Source organism: Zygotorulaspora mrakii, chromosome 5 (assembly GCF_013402915.1).
Source record: "Zygotorulaspora mrakii chromosome 5, complete sequence".
NCBI classification, from domain to species: domain Eukaryota; kingdom Fungi; phylum Ascomycota; class Saccharomycetes; order Saccharomycetales; family Saccharomycetaceae; genus Zygotorulaspora; species Zygotorulaspora mrakii.
This window is the reverse complement of record NC_050723.1, coordinates 814,090-830,121: the sequence shown is the minus strand read 5'-3', so window position 1 is coordinate 830,121 and position 16,032 is coordinate 814,090. Positions and strand designations below refer to the sequence as shown.

The 16,032-nt window shown below is 42.2% G+C and overlaps 7 protein-coding genes across 7 annotated transcripts; 2 read left to right on the top strand and 5 right to left on the bottom strand.

The window, feature by feature from the left end:
* Positions 1-215: 215 nt before the first annotated feature.
* On the top strand, positions 216-980 carry SCL1 (proteasome core particle subunit alpha 1; the record flags this gene model as incomplete). The annotated part of the gene is made up of 1 exon (XM_037289142.1): positions 216-980. The coding sequence occupies one exon, from the start codon at positions 216-218 to the stop codon at positions 978-980; it is 765 nt and encodes a 254-aa protein (XP_037145037.1).
* A 33-nt stretch (positions 981-1,013) lies between these two features.
* On the bottom strand, positions 1,014-1,442 carry LDB7 (Ldb7p; the record flags this gene model as incomplete). Its single annotated transcript, XM_037289141.1, has 1 exon — positions 1,014-1,442. The coding sequence occupies one exon, from the start codon at positions 1,440-1,442 to the stop codon at positions 1,014-1,016; it is 429 nt and encodes a 142-aa protein (XP_037145036.1).
* Positions 1,443-1,657: 215 nt separating this feature from the next.
* On the bottom strand, positions 1,658-3,055 carry ERG4 (delta(24(24(1)))-sterol reductase; the record flags this gene model as incomplete). The annotated part of the gene is made up of 1 exon (XM_037289140.1): positions 1,658-3,055. One exon carries the CDS (start codon positions 3,053-3,055, stop codon positions 1,658-1,660), a length of 1,398 nt encoding a protein of 465 aa, XP_037145035.1.
* Positions 3,056-3,423: 368 nt separating this feature from the next.
* Positions 3,424-6,717, top strand: PDR1 (drug-responsive transcription factor PDR1; the record flags this gene model as incomplete). The annotated part of the gene is made up of 1 exon (XM_037289139.1): positions 3,424-6,717. One exon carries the CDS (start codon positions 3,424-3,426, stop codon positions 6,715-6,717), a length of 3,294 nt encoding a protein of 1,097 aa, XP_037145034.1.
* A 147-nt stretch (positions 6,718-6,864) lies between these two features.
* Positions 6,865-9,405, bottom strand: PUF4 (Puf4p; the record flags this gene model as incomplete). The annotated part of the gene is made up of 1 exon (XM_037289138.1): positions 6,865-9,405. One exon carries the CDS (start codon positions 9,403-9,405, stop codon positions 6,865-6,867), a length of 2,541 nt encoding a protein of 846 aa, XP_037145033.1.
* Positions 9,406-10,602: 1,197 nt separating this feature from the next.
* On the bottom strand, positions 10,603-13,323 carry PMA1 (H(+)-exporting P2-type ATPase PMA1; the record flags this gene model as incomplete). Its single annotated transcript, XM_037289137.1, has 1 exon — positions 10,603-13,323. One exon carries the CDS (start codon positions 13,321-13,323, stop codon positions 10,603-10,605), a length of 2,721 nt encoding a protein of 906 aa, XP_037145032.1.
* A 1,541-nt stretch (positions 13,324-14,864) lies between these two features.
* Positions 14,865-15,683, bottom strand: SEN34 (tRNA splicing endonuclease subunit SEN34; the record flags this gene model as incomplete). Its single annotated transcript, XM_037289136.1, has 1 exon — positions 14,865-15,683. The coding sequence occupies one exon, from the start codon at positions 15,681-15,683 to the stop codon at positions 14,865-14,867; it is 819 nt and encodes a 272-aa protein (XP_037145031.1).
* Positions 15,684-16,032: the final 349 nt, after the last annotated feature.

The window sequence follows — 16,032 nt, the reverse complement described above, 5'->3', positions numbered from 1 at the left end:
ACCTCTTGCTACCTCTCGTCACCTCTCTCCTTATATAGGAGATGAGCTTTAGGGGAGGTGCGGATCTATTAGATGAAGGACGCGTCACAACACACGACTCTCTTGAAACCTACAAGAACTAGAAGACAAGTGGATTTGCCACCACTGGTTAGAGAACTATAGAAGAAGGTATCGCAAGCCATTGGAGTGCTTTCTAAGTTTGTAAGTGAATTGTGATGTCGGGTGGTGCAGCAGCAGCTTCGGCTGCCGGGTATGATAGACATATCACCATTTTCTCTCCGGAGGGACGTTTATATCAGGTAGAGTACGCTTTTAAAGCTACAAATCAGACAAATATCAATTCGATAGCGGTCAGGGGAAAGAACTGTACCGTGGTTATAAATCAGAAGAAAGTCCCAGATAAACTGTTGGAGAGCTCGAGTGTCTCATATATTTTCGCGATATCCAAAAGCATTGGTATGGTCGCGAATGGTGCTATCCCGGATGCTAGAAACGCTGCAATCAGGGCAAAATCAGAAGCAGCGTCATTCCGCTACAAGTACGGGTACGACATGCCATGTGATGTGCTGGCAAAGAGGATGGCAAACCTCTCGCAAATCTATACACAAAGAGCGTACATGAGGCCCCTTGGTGTCATACTCACGTTTTTGTCAGTTGATGAAGAGCATGGACCCTCGATCTACAAGACGGATCCGGCGGGCTACTACGTAGGCTACAGGGCTACGGCAACAGGTCCCAAGCAACAGGAGATTACTACAAGGTTGGAAAACTACTTCAAGAAAAACTCTTCTTCGGACTACCTTGAGGAAGATTCGTGGGAAAAAGTTGTGGAATTCGCCATAACGCACCTGATTGACTCTCTTGGTACCGAGTTCTCCAAGGGAGATCTTGAGGTCGGCGTTGCGCTCAAAGGTGATTTCTTCGTGCTAACGGAAAGCCAAGTTGACGAAAGACTGATCGCTATTGCTGAACAGGATTGAAAAGTGTATAAATATCACCTATATATACATGTATCATTGATTATCATTATTTTCTGCTTGTTGACGTCTGCGTCTATGTTCCATTACGAGGTCGTAATTGCGCAATGCGTTTTCGCATTCAAGGGATTTGTGGAAATAATGTGCAAAATCGATGCTGGACAGTGACTCCAACTGTCTCCTTGGTACATAGCCTCCCAGTAAGGTGTGACTGAGATCGTAGCTAGCGTTGGACGCCTCCGTTAGGTCTACTTTCCCACCGAGATATCCGTGAACCGTTAATCTCTTCTTCTCAATCGTTGATGATTCATCATCGGTCGTTTCTCCATTCTTACAGCATTCTTCGTCTGAACTTTCAACTAACTGCTCCAATTCACCAGCGCTTAACAATACTTCGTGGGAACATTCAAATGCAGATAGACCAGATATTACATCGTAGTAATTACTGTGCCCCGAATCCTCCATGATCTAACACTGTGGGAACTGTTTTGATGCCGCCGTTTCAGTATAGTTGCATGCTCTGTAAACTAGTTGTCTAACATATCCGAACTTGTTGACAACTTGATATCAGAATACCGTGAAAAGAAGCCTCCACTTAAATCACGTGTATTTATTATTTAAATAAAATCGTACTTTTGAACCTAGCGTGTCATTTCTACATAATTCTCTGAGTGACTTATTCATAAAATGTAAGGAATGAATAGATATGGACAGTGTTTGCAGTATTCGTCCCAATCTGCAGCATACTTCTTTTTGCATTTAGCTTGGTCTCTTGCGGCCCTGTGAACTAGGACAACAAAGAAAAAGATAGGGAAGAACCATGGGAAGAACGAGTTGAATCCACAGCTCAACGCCCAAACCAAAGATTGTGTCCAGTCAGCGGTGTAATGAATCTTTCTAGCCCACACATACCAACCATCGATCAATAGGTATGAGCCATTCTTCGTAACCATATATTTAGGATTGCTTATAACTTGATGTGGGAAATATGGGAACGCTTTCCTGATATGTGTGTCACCAGCGACTTGCTTTCTGAAGGCATTTTTTTGAGCGTTGGCAGTATCAAAGATATAGTAGGCAATTAGGAGGACAACATATAATGAAATGTTGTAAGTCTTTGACCAATTGTATTCAGATGGGTCATGGAAATATAAGTACAAGGTGCAATGACAGTAAGTGTATGGAACACCGGCAATGTTCCAAAAGATCAGCATGAAGCCAAATTTTTCGTATGCCATATCCCATGTTGGAACGATCAATTCCTCAGCCTTGGAACAGGCATTTGCATATAGCCAGTGGGCCAACATTACAACACCTAATTGCGGAGTTACGTAGCCGTATTGCTCGTATTGTTTGAAGCATGCTCCCAAAGTGATGAAATATAATGTAAACCAAGGCAATCTAACTTCAAAAAACATTTTCAAATCTAGGATACCCCAACGTGGATTTAAAGGGGCTCCCATGAAAAAATCGTACAGATGATTTCTGGTCATACGGTGATAATCCTTCGTAACAAAAAGGGTCCACATATACAAAATAATCGAAAAGGCAAACCCCGATATAATTGCGCACGTCATGATCTGACCAAATATTTCAATAATCGTATACAACTTGAAGATACCGGTAACGTGCACAAGAGTCACTAGTGCTGTGGAAACATACAGTGACCACATTGCGTTACAATAGTAAGGCAATTGTTTGTTCTTCAAATGGGTCAATGGCTGGCCTTTCGTCCAGATACCAGGCAAAGTGTAGTAGAAGAAAATCTGAAATACCCAAAAAGTCAGGAATATAGTCCAAGCATACCTTGTTGGAACTCCGTTGTCCAAAAATATCTGGTACAAATGCACTATGAAGTGAGGCCAACTTTCCCCTAATTGAGGTAGTGCAATTTTCCCGCCATAGAATTCAGCACAGATCCACATATACCACATCAATAGAGGAAAGCCAATTAGCATTCCAAGAACACCGATTGTACCACCAAACTCATATTCAATCTCCTCAGGTTTCAGATATTTGCCTTGCGGCAAAAAATTGACTTTCGACTGTCCCGTCTTGATCTCTTTTGATTCTGCCATTCCACCGCTTAGTAAAATAGCTGTCAACTATCCAAAGAATTTTATATAGTCTTCCTGGTTCTTCTGCTACAAATTGGACTTATTTTAGTGGTAAAAATGATATTTAGTTTATTTCTTGTTTATATATTGTAAAACCTCGTTCGCCATGAGCCAGGCGAAATTTACCTCAGGAACGAGATCGAGCTTCCCACGGAACAGGAGGCAAATCAGTTAAGACTGCAGATCGATGAGTACAAGAGTATTGCATAACTATATAATGAAATATCGGCTTCCCTGGATTTTGTTTCGATAGAAGGGTTGATACTACCGGTAAAATTAAAATTTGTTTAGTCGAAGGTCATCAAGGTGAATAAAGCTGTAATACAGAGATGGCAAAGAACCACAGTAACGGAATGATAAAAAAGCCGAGAAGTAAGGTAAGCAAGGCGTGTGAAAATTGTCGGCGAAGGAAAATCAAGTGCACGGGCAAGCAACCTTGTAGTAACTGTGTTACTTATGGCTGTGAGTGTGTGTTCGCTGTGACACCAGTGAGTAGCACGACAAATATCTCCATCGATGGGAAATTTCACGGGGATGTGACCTCAGGACATTCAAGCATTTCGAATACGGAGACACATACTTCGAAAGAACTGCTAGATAGCGCTACAAGCAGCAGCGAATCGAGCTTCGATAGCGCTACTAACAGGGGAGGAAGGGACACAAGCAGTACCGGGCCGCAGGAAGTTTTCGACCCAGTAATGGATTGTGTGAAAGAGGCCCTCAAACATGTTGCTGGTGACAGTAGCGAGTCTAGTGAAGCGTCTTTTAAGAAGTTTGCAGGAAGCATGGCTTCTGTTGCGCCTGATCTGGCCGCAATGGAAGCAATACAGCCAAATTTTGGAGACAATGGATTGTATAAGGATGATACAGCATTTCAGGTGCAAATAATGCAGTTACAGAGCTCTTTGAAACAGTTGAAGGCTATACCAAACACAAGTGAACTGATTCAAAACGCTATTACGAATATTGAAAAACAGGTTGAGGAATTGGTTGACAGGTGGCAGCCAGAATTCGACATTAACCGTGTCTCTAATATCATGAATGCAAATAATGGAAATTTTGAAAATATGAAATCTATTGAAAGTCATTTGATGAAGAATAAGTACACAGATCAAGTGTTTCTAACAACTTTCTCTTCCGTGACAGATGGTTCAAAAAATGAGAAAAATTTAAATACAGGTGCAAGCAGTCGCACTGTAAAGTCAAACAGCACTAATGGTAATAACAATAATAATGTGGCAACTTTCTTCCGAAATAAGCCACTTGTTGACAGTGTTTTTGGGTTATATTCACCCGTGCAAAGTCTTTCGTTAAGAGGTATTGGGCATTTCTTCCAGAAATGTGCTGGTGGACCGGAGTCAAAATCGAAAACTATCCAATTGAAAGAATCAATATATCTACTTTTAAGATTCTTCGATATATGTATTAGAGATTTCAGTCGTGGTTGTGTTTCGATAGCAAGTCCCCTGGACGATTATTTGCGAAAGAAAGATATGGTTGATCTAAAAAGAAGTAATTTAGGCTCGGTTGGTAGTCCTGGAGCAGCACATGATAGAGACCTTATCTTATTACTGATAAGTCATTTACCACAACCGTTTATACAGAACTTGACATCGATAAGTAATGCACAGCTCTGTCGAAAACTGGATGACGCTTTTGAAATGTTTCATATACTACTGAAAATGTTTACAAGTCACAGAAATGGTTTTGATACCCTATTAGTCAAAATTACTTCCCGCAAAGCACCGGGATCTGATTCAAACTTGACAGAAGCAGAGAATCAAGAGTTCTTGAATTATTGTGAAGCAGAAGAGCTATTGTTGGCATTGACTTATCACTATTACAATTCGACACTGTACCACTTCGACGAATATTCTGGGAGCCTAAATTATGTCGAACTCTTGGTTTCATTATTGGACATGCAAATATGGTTAGGAGAAAAGTATGGATATGAAAAAGTTCTTGACGTTGCAATTAGTTATTCAAGAAAGTTAGGTCTGTCAAGGTGGGAATTTTACGTTGGACTTGACGAAGAAACTGCTGAAAGGAGAAGGAAGGTGTGGTGGGATTTATATTGTATCGAAAAAAGGTATATGTGCAAAACTGGTCGGTTATCATCAATTGATGATAGTATGATGAATTGTCTGTTGCCAAAGGTGTTTAGAAATTTGAATTTTTCCGACAATAGAGACTTTTTATCCAGAGTTCATTTGGTTAAACGAAACAGTGCCTTTGACAACATGTCTGTCTCAGTTCTCAGAAGTTACGGCGAATGCGGTGTCATGCAATTGGCAAGTAGTTTCTACACCAATGTACTGTATGATGAACGCTTTACATCCATTAGAAATACAGCAAAGCCACCCTTTGTAAAGACTAGATTGTTGTTTGAACTGTTTGAAGAAATTCAAAAAATCAGGGAGCAATTTGAAGCTATAAAAAATCAAACTTCAAAACTTTTTGAAATTGCAAATTCATCTCAAACTTCACACATGTTTGTTTCTGCAGCGGAAAAAAGTGAGGCAGTACAATTCGTGTTATTTTATGGCTGCAGTTTTTTTTCAATTTTGAGTTCTACCGGTAATTTAGTTTCACGGCTGTTTTCACCTCCGAAATCTCCTTTTGTGCTTCAACATTGTGTCAAAATTGCCACAGTAGCATACGATCTATGGCGTGAAATGACCAACCTTTTGTTATCTATTGATGACGATTACACCATTGGCCGTGTTTTCAATGATTATCATATCGTTTGTTTGCTGGTTGCAACGACGTCTTTTGATAAATGTACTTTCGTAAGACGAATTGACGAAGTTGTAACATTTCTTAGAGTGGTCAAGAGGCTTAGAAATATCACAATTTATGCGAAAAATAAGAACAATGCTGCTGTGCTGGAAAGTAAGGCTTACCTTGCGCAAAGTAAACTAATTACATTTGTGGGGATTACTACAAATAATATGCTTCTGGGTTACATGCACGATAACAATCTGGACAGAGAGAAACTCTCGAGGATTGTAAAGCAATGTGCACCAGACGTCGCAGAACTTCCTGATTTGGTTTTAAATCCAAAATCTGATCTGTATGAGCTTCTCATGCAGCCGGTTGAAAGTTGTGGGTACCACATGGATGTGAAAAAACTCTTTGAAAAAGACGATAAAGGTCTAAACTCTTTCTCAAATGATTCATATCCCAAAACTGCAGTACAGTTGACTCCTCTAGGTTCTGAGTCTTCTCCCGGGACAGCAGCGATCTCGAGAGGCATGTCTCCTCCCTCACCACCTTATCCGCAACCGGCAGAATCTAAATTTCCGAAACTCCCATCTATACAATCTCTCACAAGTCCAATCTCGGAAAATATTGTTAACAGACTACATCAAGTGAAGCCTGCCGTTGATCAAGCATCAGCTGTCACGTCTCCAGATGTATCCGATTCTTTAATGGTGAACCAAAAATTGAATGGCAATCTTAATTCGTCTTCGGCAAGCTTTAATTTGGGTACTTTGGATGAGTTTGTTAATCATGGAGATTTGAATGACATTTTCAATACGCTTTGGAGTGATCTGGATGACAATAATCAGGTACTGTTCGAAGGGAATAAATTAGATGATTATTGGAATAAAAGTGTGTAACGGGAAAATCGATTAGTGTCTTGTAAATATACATGTATGCACTCTAAACGGAAATATATATTGGGTTATAAGCGAATGCTATTCACTTGTTGGGCAGCACATAAATGAACAATTTGAATTAAAAGAAGGAAGTTTGATAAAAATGCGTTACACATTAGTAGCAGATTGATCTAATTGCAGTATGCTGACTATTCTTCTACCGTGAGGCGTATTTCTTACTGGCCCCACAATTAGTGGTCGTACAACTTCAAGCAATCTTTCATAATTCACCCTACTATTATCTCTAGACATATCAAGCATGGTTTGTAGAACGTAATTACCATAGCAGTCATTCAACAAGGCCTGTACTTCAGTTTCACCATTATTCTTTAAGAAACTTGAAATGACAGAATCGGAAACCTCTGGTGTCCGTAATATCTTTTCAATAACATTTGAACCAAATTTATGTAAAGACAGTTGGCATAATTTTGGGGTTAATATATCAACTATTCGATCAGTAAATTTGTAAGTCTTATCTTCAGACTCCTTCGTAATGATGTATTGGACAACATAGTTTCCGAAGGGATCCAAAGTGAGCACGTTGACATGAGCCAGGAGCTCCATGCATAAAGCTTGTCGTTGTTCATATGAACCGTGATCTAAACAGCGTTGCAAAACGCAGCAGCCGTGCCTATGTGTAGCGACATTGATGCAATTGTTGCATACGGCATCAAATATGAACTGCAAGTTTTCCGGTTTTAGCTTTTGTAAGCATTTTTGAACAATGTGATTTCCATTCAGATCTTTACTTAATTGAACAATCGAGTCCTTTAGCGAGTCTATAATTATTTTGGCTTCTTCTGAGGTCTCAATACTTTCAACCAGTTTTTGCAGAGCTCTTGTTCCATGTGGATTAGTAGCGATATATAGGAAATGTGGAGCGGCAATTCTGGTCAGTGTTATCCTTTGTTCAAGATTCACTCTTTCTAATAACTTTTGAACAAGATAATTTCCAAAAGAATCGGTCATCAATTCAACAGTATAATCTCTTGTCTCAGTGAAAATTAGATCAGCGGCCTCCGAGCCAAGTAGATCGAGTTGTTTCTGCAAGAAGCGGCAACCGTGTTGGTCTTTGCACAATGAGTAGATACTACCAACGAAATCCTGTAAATTTGCATCTGCGTAGCGTGAAGCGTCCTCATTTTTCCTGTGTTTCTCGCCGGAAAAACTGCCATTATGGTAGAAGTGAGAGTTTTTGTTATGCTTATTCTTTGAGTTTCCACTATAACCAGTTCTTCCACCTCTGTTTCCTCCATTATGTGAGCCTCCACGACCATTCATCTGGTTAGTATGATTATTGAGAGCATGTACGCTGCTAGGATGCATCATATGTGGATGACCTTGAGGAATCGAATGGGGATGTGCCATACCGAATGGATGGCTTCCATACAACCATGGTGGTGGTTTTCCACCCTGTTGATGGATAGCTTGATGCGGTGAATAAATGTTTGATTGATCTTCTGGCGGCGAGGATACATTTTTAGCGTTTGGATGAGAGTTCACTGTCGGGGTCATGGCAGCATCTGCCAAAACCGGGATCTGAGTTAAACTATGGGCGTTGGGAGAATTAGACACAGGTACCTGAGAATTTGGATTCCCAATCACAGGTGAAAACTGGAAATGCGAAGCAAAACCATAAGCTCCATGAAACGGTGACGGAATCCCATACGCAGGTTGAGAGACTGGTGGACTATGCCCTGCTAGAACAGGATTAGGGTGCAATAAGGGACCGCCATATGGATAGGCTGCAGCATAAGTGGGTTCCTTTCCTTTTCCAATCTCTGTTGACCTAGAACCGTCAATACTATCCTCTTTTTTGCCAAATAACTGCTGACCGTCGGATCCTTCTAAAGACGTGGATTGTGTCCTGACTGCTGCAGTTTGTGCTGTTGAGTTTGTTGGTATTGAAGAAGGAAACTTCTCTGATCGAATTGAGGGGGATGCTCTGGTAGATTCAGGTATCCTTAGAGTTGTTGAGTCTGGTTCAGCGACTGCTGAGGCCGCAGCTGTATTAATCAGATCATTTGTTGAAATGGCATGGAACGTTTGCCTTCTAATCGCACCGCCAGGAGCTCTTGGAGGGAACCTGTCATCCAGAAAAGCTGAATCTTCAATCGCAGAGGAAGCAGCTACAGGATCGACCATTGTTTGTACTCGTGGATTAGAGGCATACCACAACGGGTCATTAGAGCCGGTTGGCGCTGGTGCCGTTTTATCGTTTATTAAAGCTGCCCTGAAATTAGTCGTTTCAGGTTGTGTGACAGGGTTTCCAGAACTGAATACAGAACCGTCAGTAGAATTATTGAATATGATTGCATCCGGAGCATTGGTGCCCATAGGAGGACCTGTATTACCGAATTCAGGAGGTGGGAAAAATCCATTTTGCTGAGGGACATGAATCATCTGCTGGAATGGGATGAACCCCATTCCAATCATTTGAGGATGTGGGAACATATGAGATGGAACAATACCAGTGTTATACGAATAGGCATCATCGACATTTGGGACTTTTAACTCCTGTGGAATAGTTGATGCAGTATCTTCTCCTAAATCATCCAAATGTAATTGCTCCAGTGCGGAATCGAGTGTCTCTGAGACAAGTGGATCCACACCTGAGTATTCCTCCTTTGTATTCGGATCAACAGACATACCTGATTAAAGAGAATAATATGTCGAGAACAATAGTGTAAAGGATAAAAGTGTGGAGAAATATCAATCAATCACGATCCTAAAATAATATACAGTGGAGTGATCGTCAAGGATTCTTATATTAATGTACAAATGAAAAAAAAAACTCAAATCGTCTGGTGCAAAGCTAAAATACAAAGTCAAATAATGTACAAAATAGGGGAAATAGAATATCTACTTCCAGAAGTATGGAATTAGAGCTTATTGAATCGATCAAAAAAATTTAAAGTTATCTTTCTTCGTGGAATCCTCTTTAATACCTTTGTCAACCTAGTTCAGAAATGCAATGAAAAAATGATGATTTCCACTTTGTCATTTTTCATTCAACGAGCTTTCAAAGATCAAGAACTTAAAGGGAAAAAAAATTTCAAATCACATCAACGTGCAAGACGACCATTAGTTGAAGTATTAACAGACAGGTATCGCTTCAAATATCTGCCGATCGATATAATGATTTATCAGTACTGATCAGTATTCACCACTATACTAAACTATACGGTGGATTAAAAAATTTAAGAATAAATTAGTGTGTGTGCAGGTATATAAGATAAAGTGATATATAAAAAAAAATACCATGAATTTTTGTGCATTAAGGAAAACAAATTAAAAAACAATGATGATGTGCGTGTTTGTGTGTGAATCTGTCTGTCTATGTGTTGACAATATTAGTTTCAAAAACAATTAAAATAAAAGTAAAAGTCTCTTTCCTAATTCGAAATGTGTGCGGACCAGCGTAATTAAAATTAATGTGCTTGGATACAGTAAAAATTTAATTTTTTTTAAACCAAAATACTAATAATGGAAATGAGTTTAGCAGATAAACGTTCGGTAACAAAACATGATTCAAATAACTCTAGTGTGTGTGTGTGTGTGTGTGTTAGAGTCATCTGATAATTTTGACCAAAACATTATCTGCCTCACAATAAAAAATCCATCTGGTAGTATAGTAAGTATATTAGTCTTTTTGTTTAGTTTTTTTATTAGAAATTAAGGATATCATGTTGATGAGGAAAAAAATATTAATCGCATTCGGGAAATTGATAATAATGGAAAAAAAAAATTAAGACTAAAATAAAGTGATAGTCGAAAAGAGAATTTAGAATTATTTTTTTCGGTAAAAAAAAATTAATCTAACAAAGATTATTGATTAGATTTAATTTAATGTTCCTTTTCATGTTGAGTAGATACTCTTTGCATAGCAGCTAAGAAATCTTCAACAGATCTGGTAGATTTTTCTTCCTTCAATGGTTTACCATTCATCAATTTGTCGAAAGTTTCAGATTCAGACATCAAATAGTATGCACCACCCATAACACAGAAGACACCAACAGACCAGATGTAAACACGGACGACAGAAACAATGTCAGTCCAGTTTTGAGACCACCAGCCGAATAAAGTGAACATAGTTGCAATGATATCAACACCGAACACAGCACCGGCTAATTGCCAAGATGGAACAGAGGACCAGAAAGGACCAACAGCTCTTGTAATGAAAATCAACCAGTTTTCAGTCAAAGAAATTTCCAAGAACAAAATACCATCAATAGAACCGAAATTTTGAATGATACCACCCTTTGGTAAGAACATAGTGGTCAAAGCAATCCAAGTTCCAACAGCTAAGATAATACCCAAGAAAATAGACATACCCCATAATCTTGGTAAGTTCCATTTAACAGGCTTTTGAGAAAATGGAGCATTGTCATAAGCAATAGCCAAAGTAGCAACATCAGCAAAGATAGCAATGAAAACAATCAAATCAATGTTCAAAGAGTGATTCAAAATAGCAATCCATAGACCCAAAAAGATTTCCAAATGTAATGATAAAGCGATACGATAAACGACGTAAGAATACATTCTGTGGAAAATTTGTCTAGAACATTTCAAAGCATCGATAATAGCGGATAAACCAGGAGCCAAGAAGACAATATCAGAAGCAGATCTAGCAGCATCAGTGGCACCCTCGACAGCAATACCGGTATCAGCTTTCTTCAAAGAAGGAGCATCGTTAACACCATCACCAGTCATGGCAACCAAATAACCTCTGTTTTGCAAGATTTCAACGACTCTATACTTATGTTGTGGGAAAACTTCAGCAAAACCATCGGCATTTTCAACAAAGTCAGCTAATTCAGAACCTGGCATGTCACCACCGCCACCAAGACCTAATCTTTCAGCATTGTAAATGTTGGTACCCAAACCTAATTGTCTACAAGTTTCCTTAGCGATACCGACGGCATCACCAGTTAACATCTTAACTCTCAAACCTAAACGTCTTGCCTCGGCAACAGTTTCAGCAGTGTCATCTCTTGGAGGATCCATACATGGCATAACACCTAAGATTTCCCAGTGACCTTCACCTCTCTTTCTTGCAACACCCAAAGCTCTGAAACCTCTTGAAGCTAATTCAGCAACTTTATTTTCGTAGTTTTCATGAACATCTTCTGGAATTGGATGATCTTCTTCAACAGTTTTCAAAACAAATAATGGAGCACCCTTAACACAAACAATTCTTTCACCTTCTGGAGATTGGACAACAGCGGTAACCTTCTTGGAGACAGGGTCAAATGGATGGAATTCTAGAACCTTGTATTTGGTCAAAGCATTCTTAGCCTTTGGATATTCAATCAAGGACTTCAAGAAAGCCTTATCGATAGCGTCCAAACCCTTCTTCTTTCTGGAAGCAGCCAAACAAGCAGTCAACATCAAATCGTCAGCAGAAACACCTTCAACGGTGTATGGTTCGTGCAACGACAATTTGTTCTTGGTCAAAGTACCAGTTTTGTCGGAACACAAAATTTCGACACCGGCCAGGGACTCAATAGCAGACAACTTTTGAACAATGGCATCCTTCTTGGCCAAGTAAGCAGCACCAACAGCCATGGTAGTGGTAACGACAGCTGGCAAACCGACTGGAACACCGACAATGGTGATACCCAAAGAGTATCTTAGAATTGGAACGATACGGACGGTTCTGTAGAAACAAGCAGTCCAGATCAACAACAAGGTGATAATGACCAAAACCAACAGAATGATACCGATACCGTTCAACACTTCAGTGAAATGACCTTGACCACCAGCAGCCTTGTTGACCAAAGCAGCAGCTCTACCGACAAAAGTGTTGTCACCAGTGGCAGTAACAATCATGAAACCCTCACCTCTCTTAACAGTGGACGAAGAGAACGCCTGGTCACCATAATGTTTGTCGACAGCAAGAGACTCACCGGTGATAGCAGATTGATCGATCTGGATGAAACAATCTTCAGTAACCAAACGACCGTCAGCTGGAATAACAACACCGTCTTCCAACTGCAAGATCTCACCAGGGACAATTTCATTAGCAGGGATCTCGATCAACTCTCCGTCTCTAATGACAACGGCGGAGTTGGACAAAGTCTTCTTCAACTCATCGACAATCGAACCGGCCTGGTATTCCTGGATGAAACCAACACCCGCGTTAAGCATCAACAGACCACAGATAACACCAAAATCGACCCAATCTTCCAAACCAGCGGCCAAAATAGCTGCCGCCTCCATAACGAACTGGATAGGACCGATGAAGAAACCCAAAAACTTGACCACCAAGTTCTCGTTTTCTTCAGCCATTTGATTCAAACCGTACTTCTTTCTTCTCTTGACAACGTCATCCGAGCTCAAACCGTACGATGGGTCCGTTTGCAACAGCTCCTCTGGCACGACTCTGGCCTCACCTGCAGCGGCTGGCCCGTCGTCCTCCGAGTCACTGTCGTCGTCATCCAGACCGTGATGCGACTGCAATTCGTCGATCAAAGCGTCGATATCGTCGTCATCCGACTCCGAGGAATCGTCAGCGACCGGTTGAGGAGGCTTCTCAGTTGTTGGTTCATGTTCTGTGTCAGACATTTTTACCTACACAATCAAACACAATGTTAGTAAATCGCACCGCCGAACAAACCAAATGCTAGAATAACCGGAACCAAAGCACGACCTGACGACGAAAAACCACCCCAACACACACATATATATATGTGTGTGCGCGTGTGTATGTCTTGCGGTGGGTGTGCGACTGCTCACCTCAATCAATCCACCGCTATCTAACATAATTCCCTCGACCAACTCCCAGGCCCACTGCGAGACCTGCTTGTGTGGAAACATCCAGCTGCGTCCAAACGGAGAATGTCTAGTGCTTCTTGTTTACAACTTTCCGTTTCCGGATGCGCTGTTTTTTGTTGTTTTCGTCTTTCGTCGTAAAAAGCCTTCTGTCGTTCATCCTGCTCGCTGTTCCTTGTTCTTTGTTCTCTGTTCTTTGTTCTTTTGTTCTTTGGTTCTTTTTTGTCCTCGGCTTTTAATTTTGCTTTTCCGACCCAAATCGGGCCGCCTCGCCGTTCCGGGACATCGCCCAAAAGACCAAAAGACCAGAAAACTGATAACGAACCAAGACAAAAAACGACAAAGCCGGACAAACTCATCGCTTGCGTCATCCCGTCCAATTAGAACCGTCTATCTGGCAACTGAAAAGTGAAAAATCAAAACATACCTTTTTCTACTAGTGTAATATAGACGAAGAAAAAACAATTATTATTTAGTATTATCAGTCCTCTGAATTAGTGAATTAATGTATCGTAATTAGTATCTTGAGAAAAAACGACCAAAAATACAGTAAATAATAATATTCTTTTTTCTTGCTGTGAGAAAAAAAGAGATCAAAAATCTGCTTGTCGTTCTGAGACCAAGAACAAGAACTACAGGACGAGAGGAAGGAATTGGGAAGGATAGTCCCTTTTATATTCCATTCGACTGGACGGTTATCCCTCAATCGATGTTTTGTTTGCACTAAAAGGGGATATCTGACAACCGAGCGCTGAGCGCTCGGTTGTCACACCGTACTGGCTTACTCGCTCGCTACGCCGGCTGTCGCCGTCTTGATCAGGTTTCTCTACTTGTCCCGTCTTGTCATGTCTTCTTGTCTTGGAAAAACCAAAACATCTCAATCACTAATCTGAAAGAGGTAAATTCCACTCAATGAAAAATTTTTCTTGTTTGGACAAAAACGAAATGAAAAAAAATATCTCGTTCCGTCCGCCGTGCCTGATAACATTGCGTAACGTGCACAGCGGCAGCGGTGCGCAACGTACGACGCGACATGCCACAGCGCCCTGGCTCTGGCTGTGTACGATGTGCTTTATTTAACGCATGTGCAAATGGCGCGCACGTCGTGTTTGGAGGACATATTGGCCTCGGAAATGCCTTTACTATAAACGACAATACACAAACAAACGGTCGAGAGACGGAGCTTCGGGTATAGTACACGATGCAGCGGGCGGGCTGCGGTGCACGGATGCGCGGCGGACGAGTGCGCTATACGTCATAGCAGGTGTCGAGGACGCCAAGGGTTTGGGATTCGAGGCTCTGGTGGCGGTTCGGCGGTTCGGCGGTTCGGCGGTTCAGCCAAAACCTGCCCATTCTACAGAAAAACATGTTATTTCTCTGGTTTCCGGTATCTGAGCGTTGAGGACCCAGGTCTTCTTGACGGCGGTGGCCAGTCGGGCGCCGGCGCTGATGGCGCTGAAGTCGAGCGGGTCGCGGTGGTAGTCCTGGGTGTCGGCGACGATCAGGTGCGAGTGGTAGCGCAGTGGGTCGCCTGGGTATATGATGTATTTGCCGCCGAACCTCGCGCCGGGCGAGACGACAAAGTTCTGGCGTTTGAGGTAGGAGAAGAGATCCAGTTGGTGGCAGTACTGGTCGCGGAGCAGCGAGGATGCGAGCAGCAGGGCGGCGGCGGCGGCGGGGTCGCGGCGGGTGTGTTTGAGGACGAGCGAGTCGTTCGGGGTTTCCTGGAACAGTGCCGGGTCCCCCGGCACTGCGCCGGTTTGGCCGTATTTCTGGGTCTTGGAGAGGTGCTCCTTCAACTTGGTGTCTCTCTGCAGGGCGAACGAACGCTGGATCAGGGTCGCATTGTCGTCACGGACTTGTTCGCGGACGCTGGTGGAGCGCAGCGACAGCGGGACGGTCGAGCTCTGGGTGACATTGAGTCTGCCGTGCCCGTTCGTGATGATCCACAGCACCTCTTCGCCCAGAAGTCTCAGCGGTACTGACAGAAACACGTTCTGCTGTGCCAGGGTGCCGAGCGTACCTGTCAGTACACCGCATATGCCGAGCTGTCTCAGTCGCTTGATGTCTTCCAGCGAGAAGATGTAGCCGTCAGAGACACACCAGTTGCCGTCTAGGTTGCTGAGCGTAACGTTCACGATTATATCAGACATGGCGGGCGAGCAGGGTGGGCAGGGCGTTCTGGAGCAGGTCAGCAGGCCCAGGATGCGAAGCGAGTTGCCAGCCACATATAACTAACTGATCGAATGTTTCGGAGGATGGCCTTGGCCACAGCGCGGGAGATTGCGTGAAAAAAGAGCACGTCAGCAACCGCTGCGGTGTAGGGGTGGTGCGCGCCGAAAAGAGGCTTAGTATCGAATACGCCGCGATCCAGAACAGGAAGAATTGCAAGAGCAAGCAGAAGCTGGGTGGTGAGCTATGCCACGACTTGGCGGTGGTGGTGTTCGTCCAAAGTTGAAGATGAGCGCCAGGGCCAGGGCCAGGGCCAGGGCCAGGGCCATA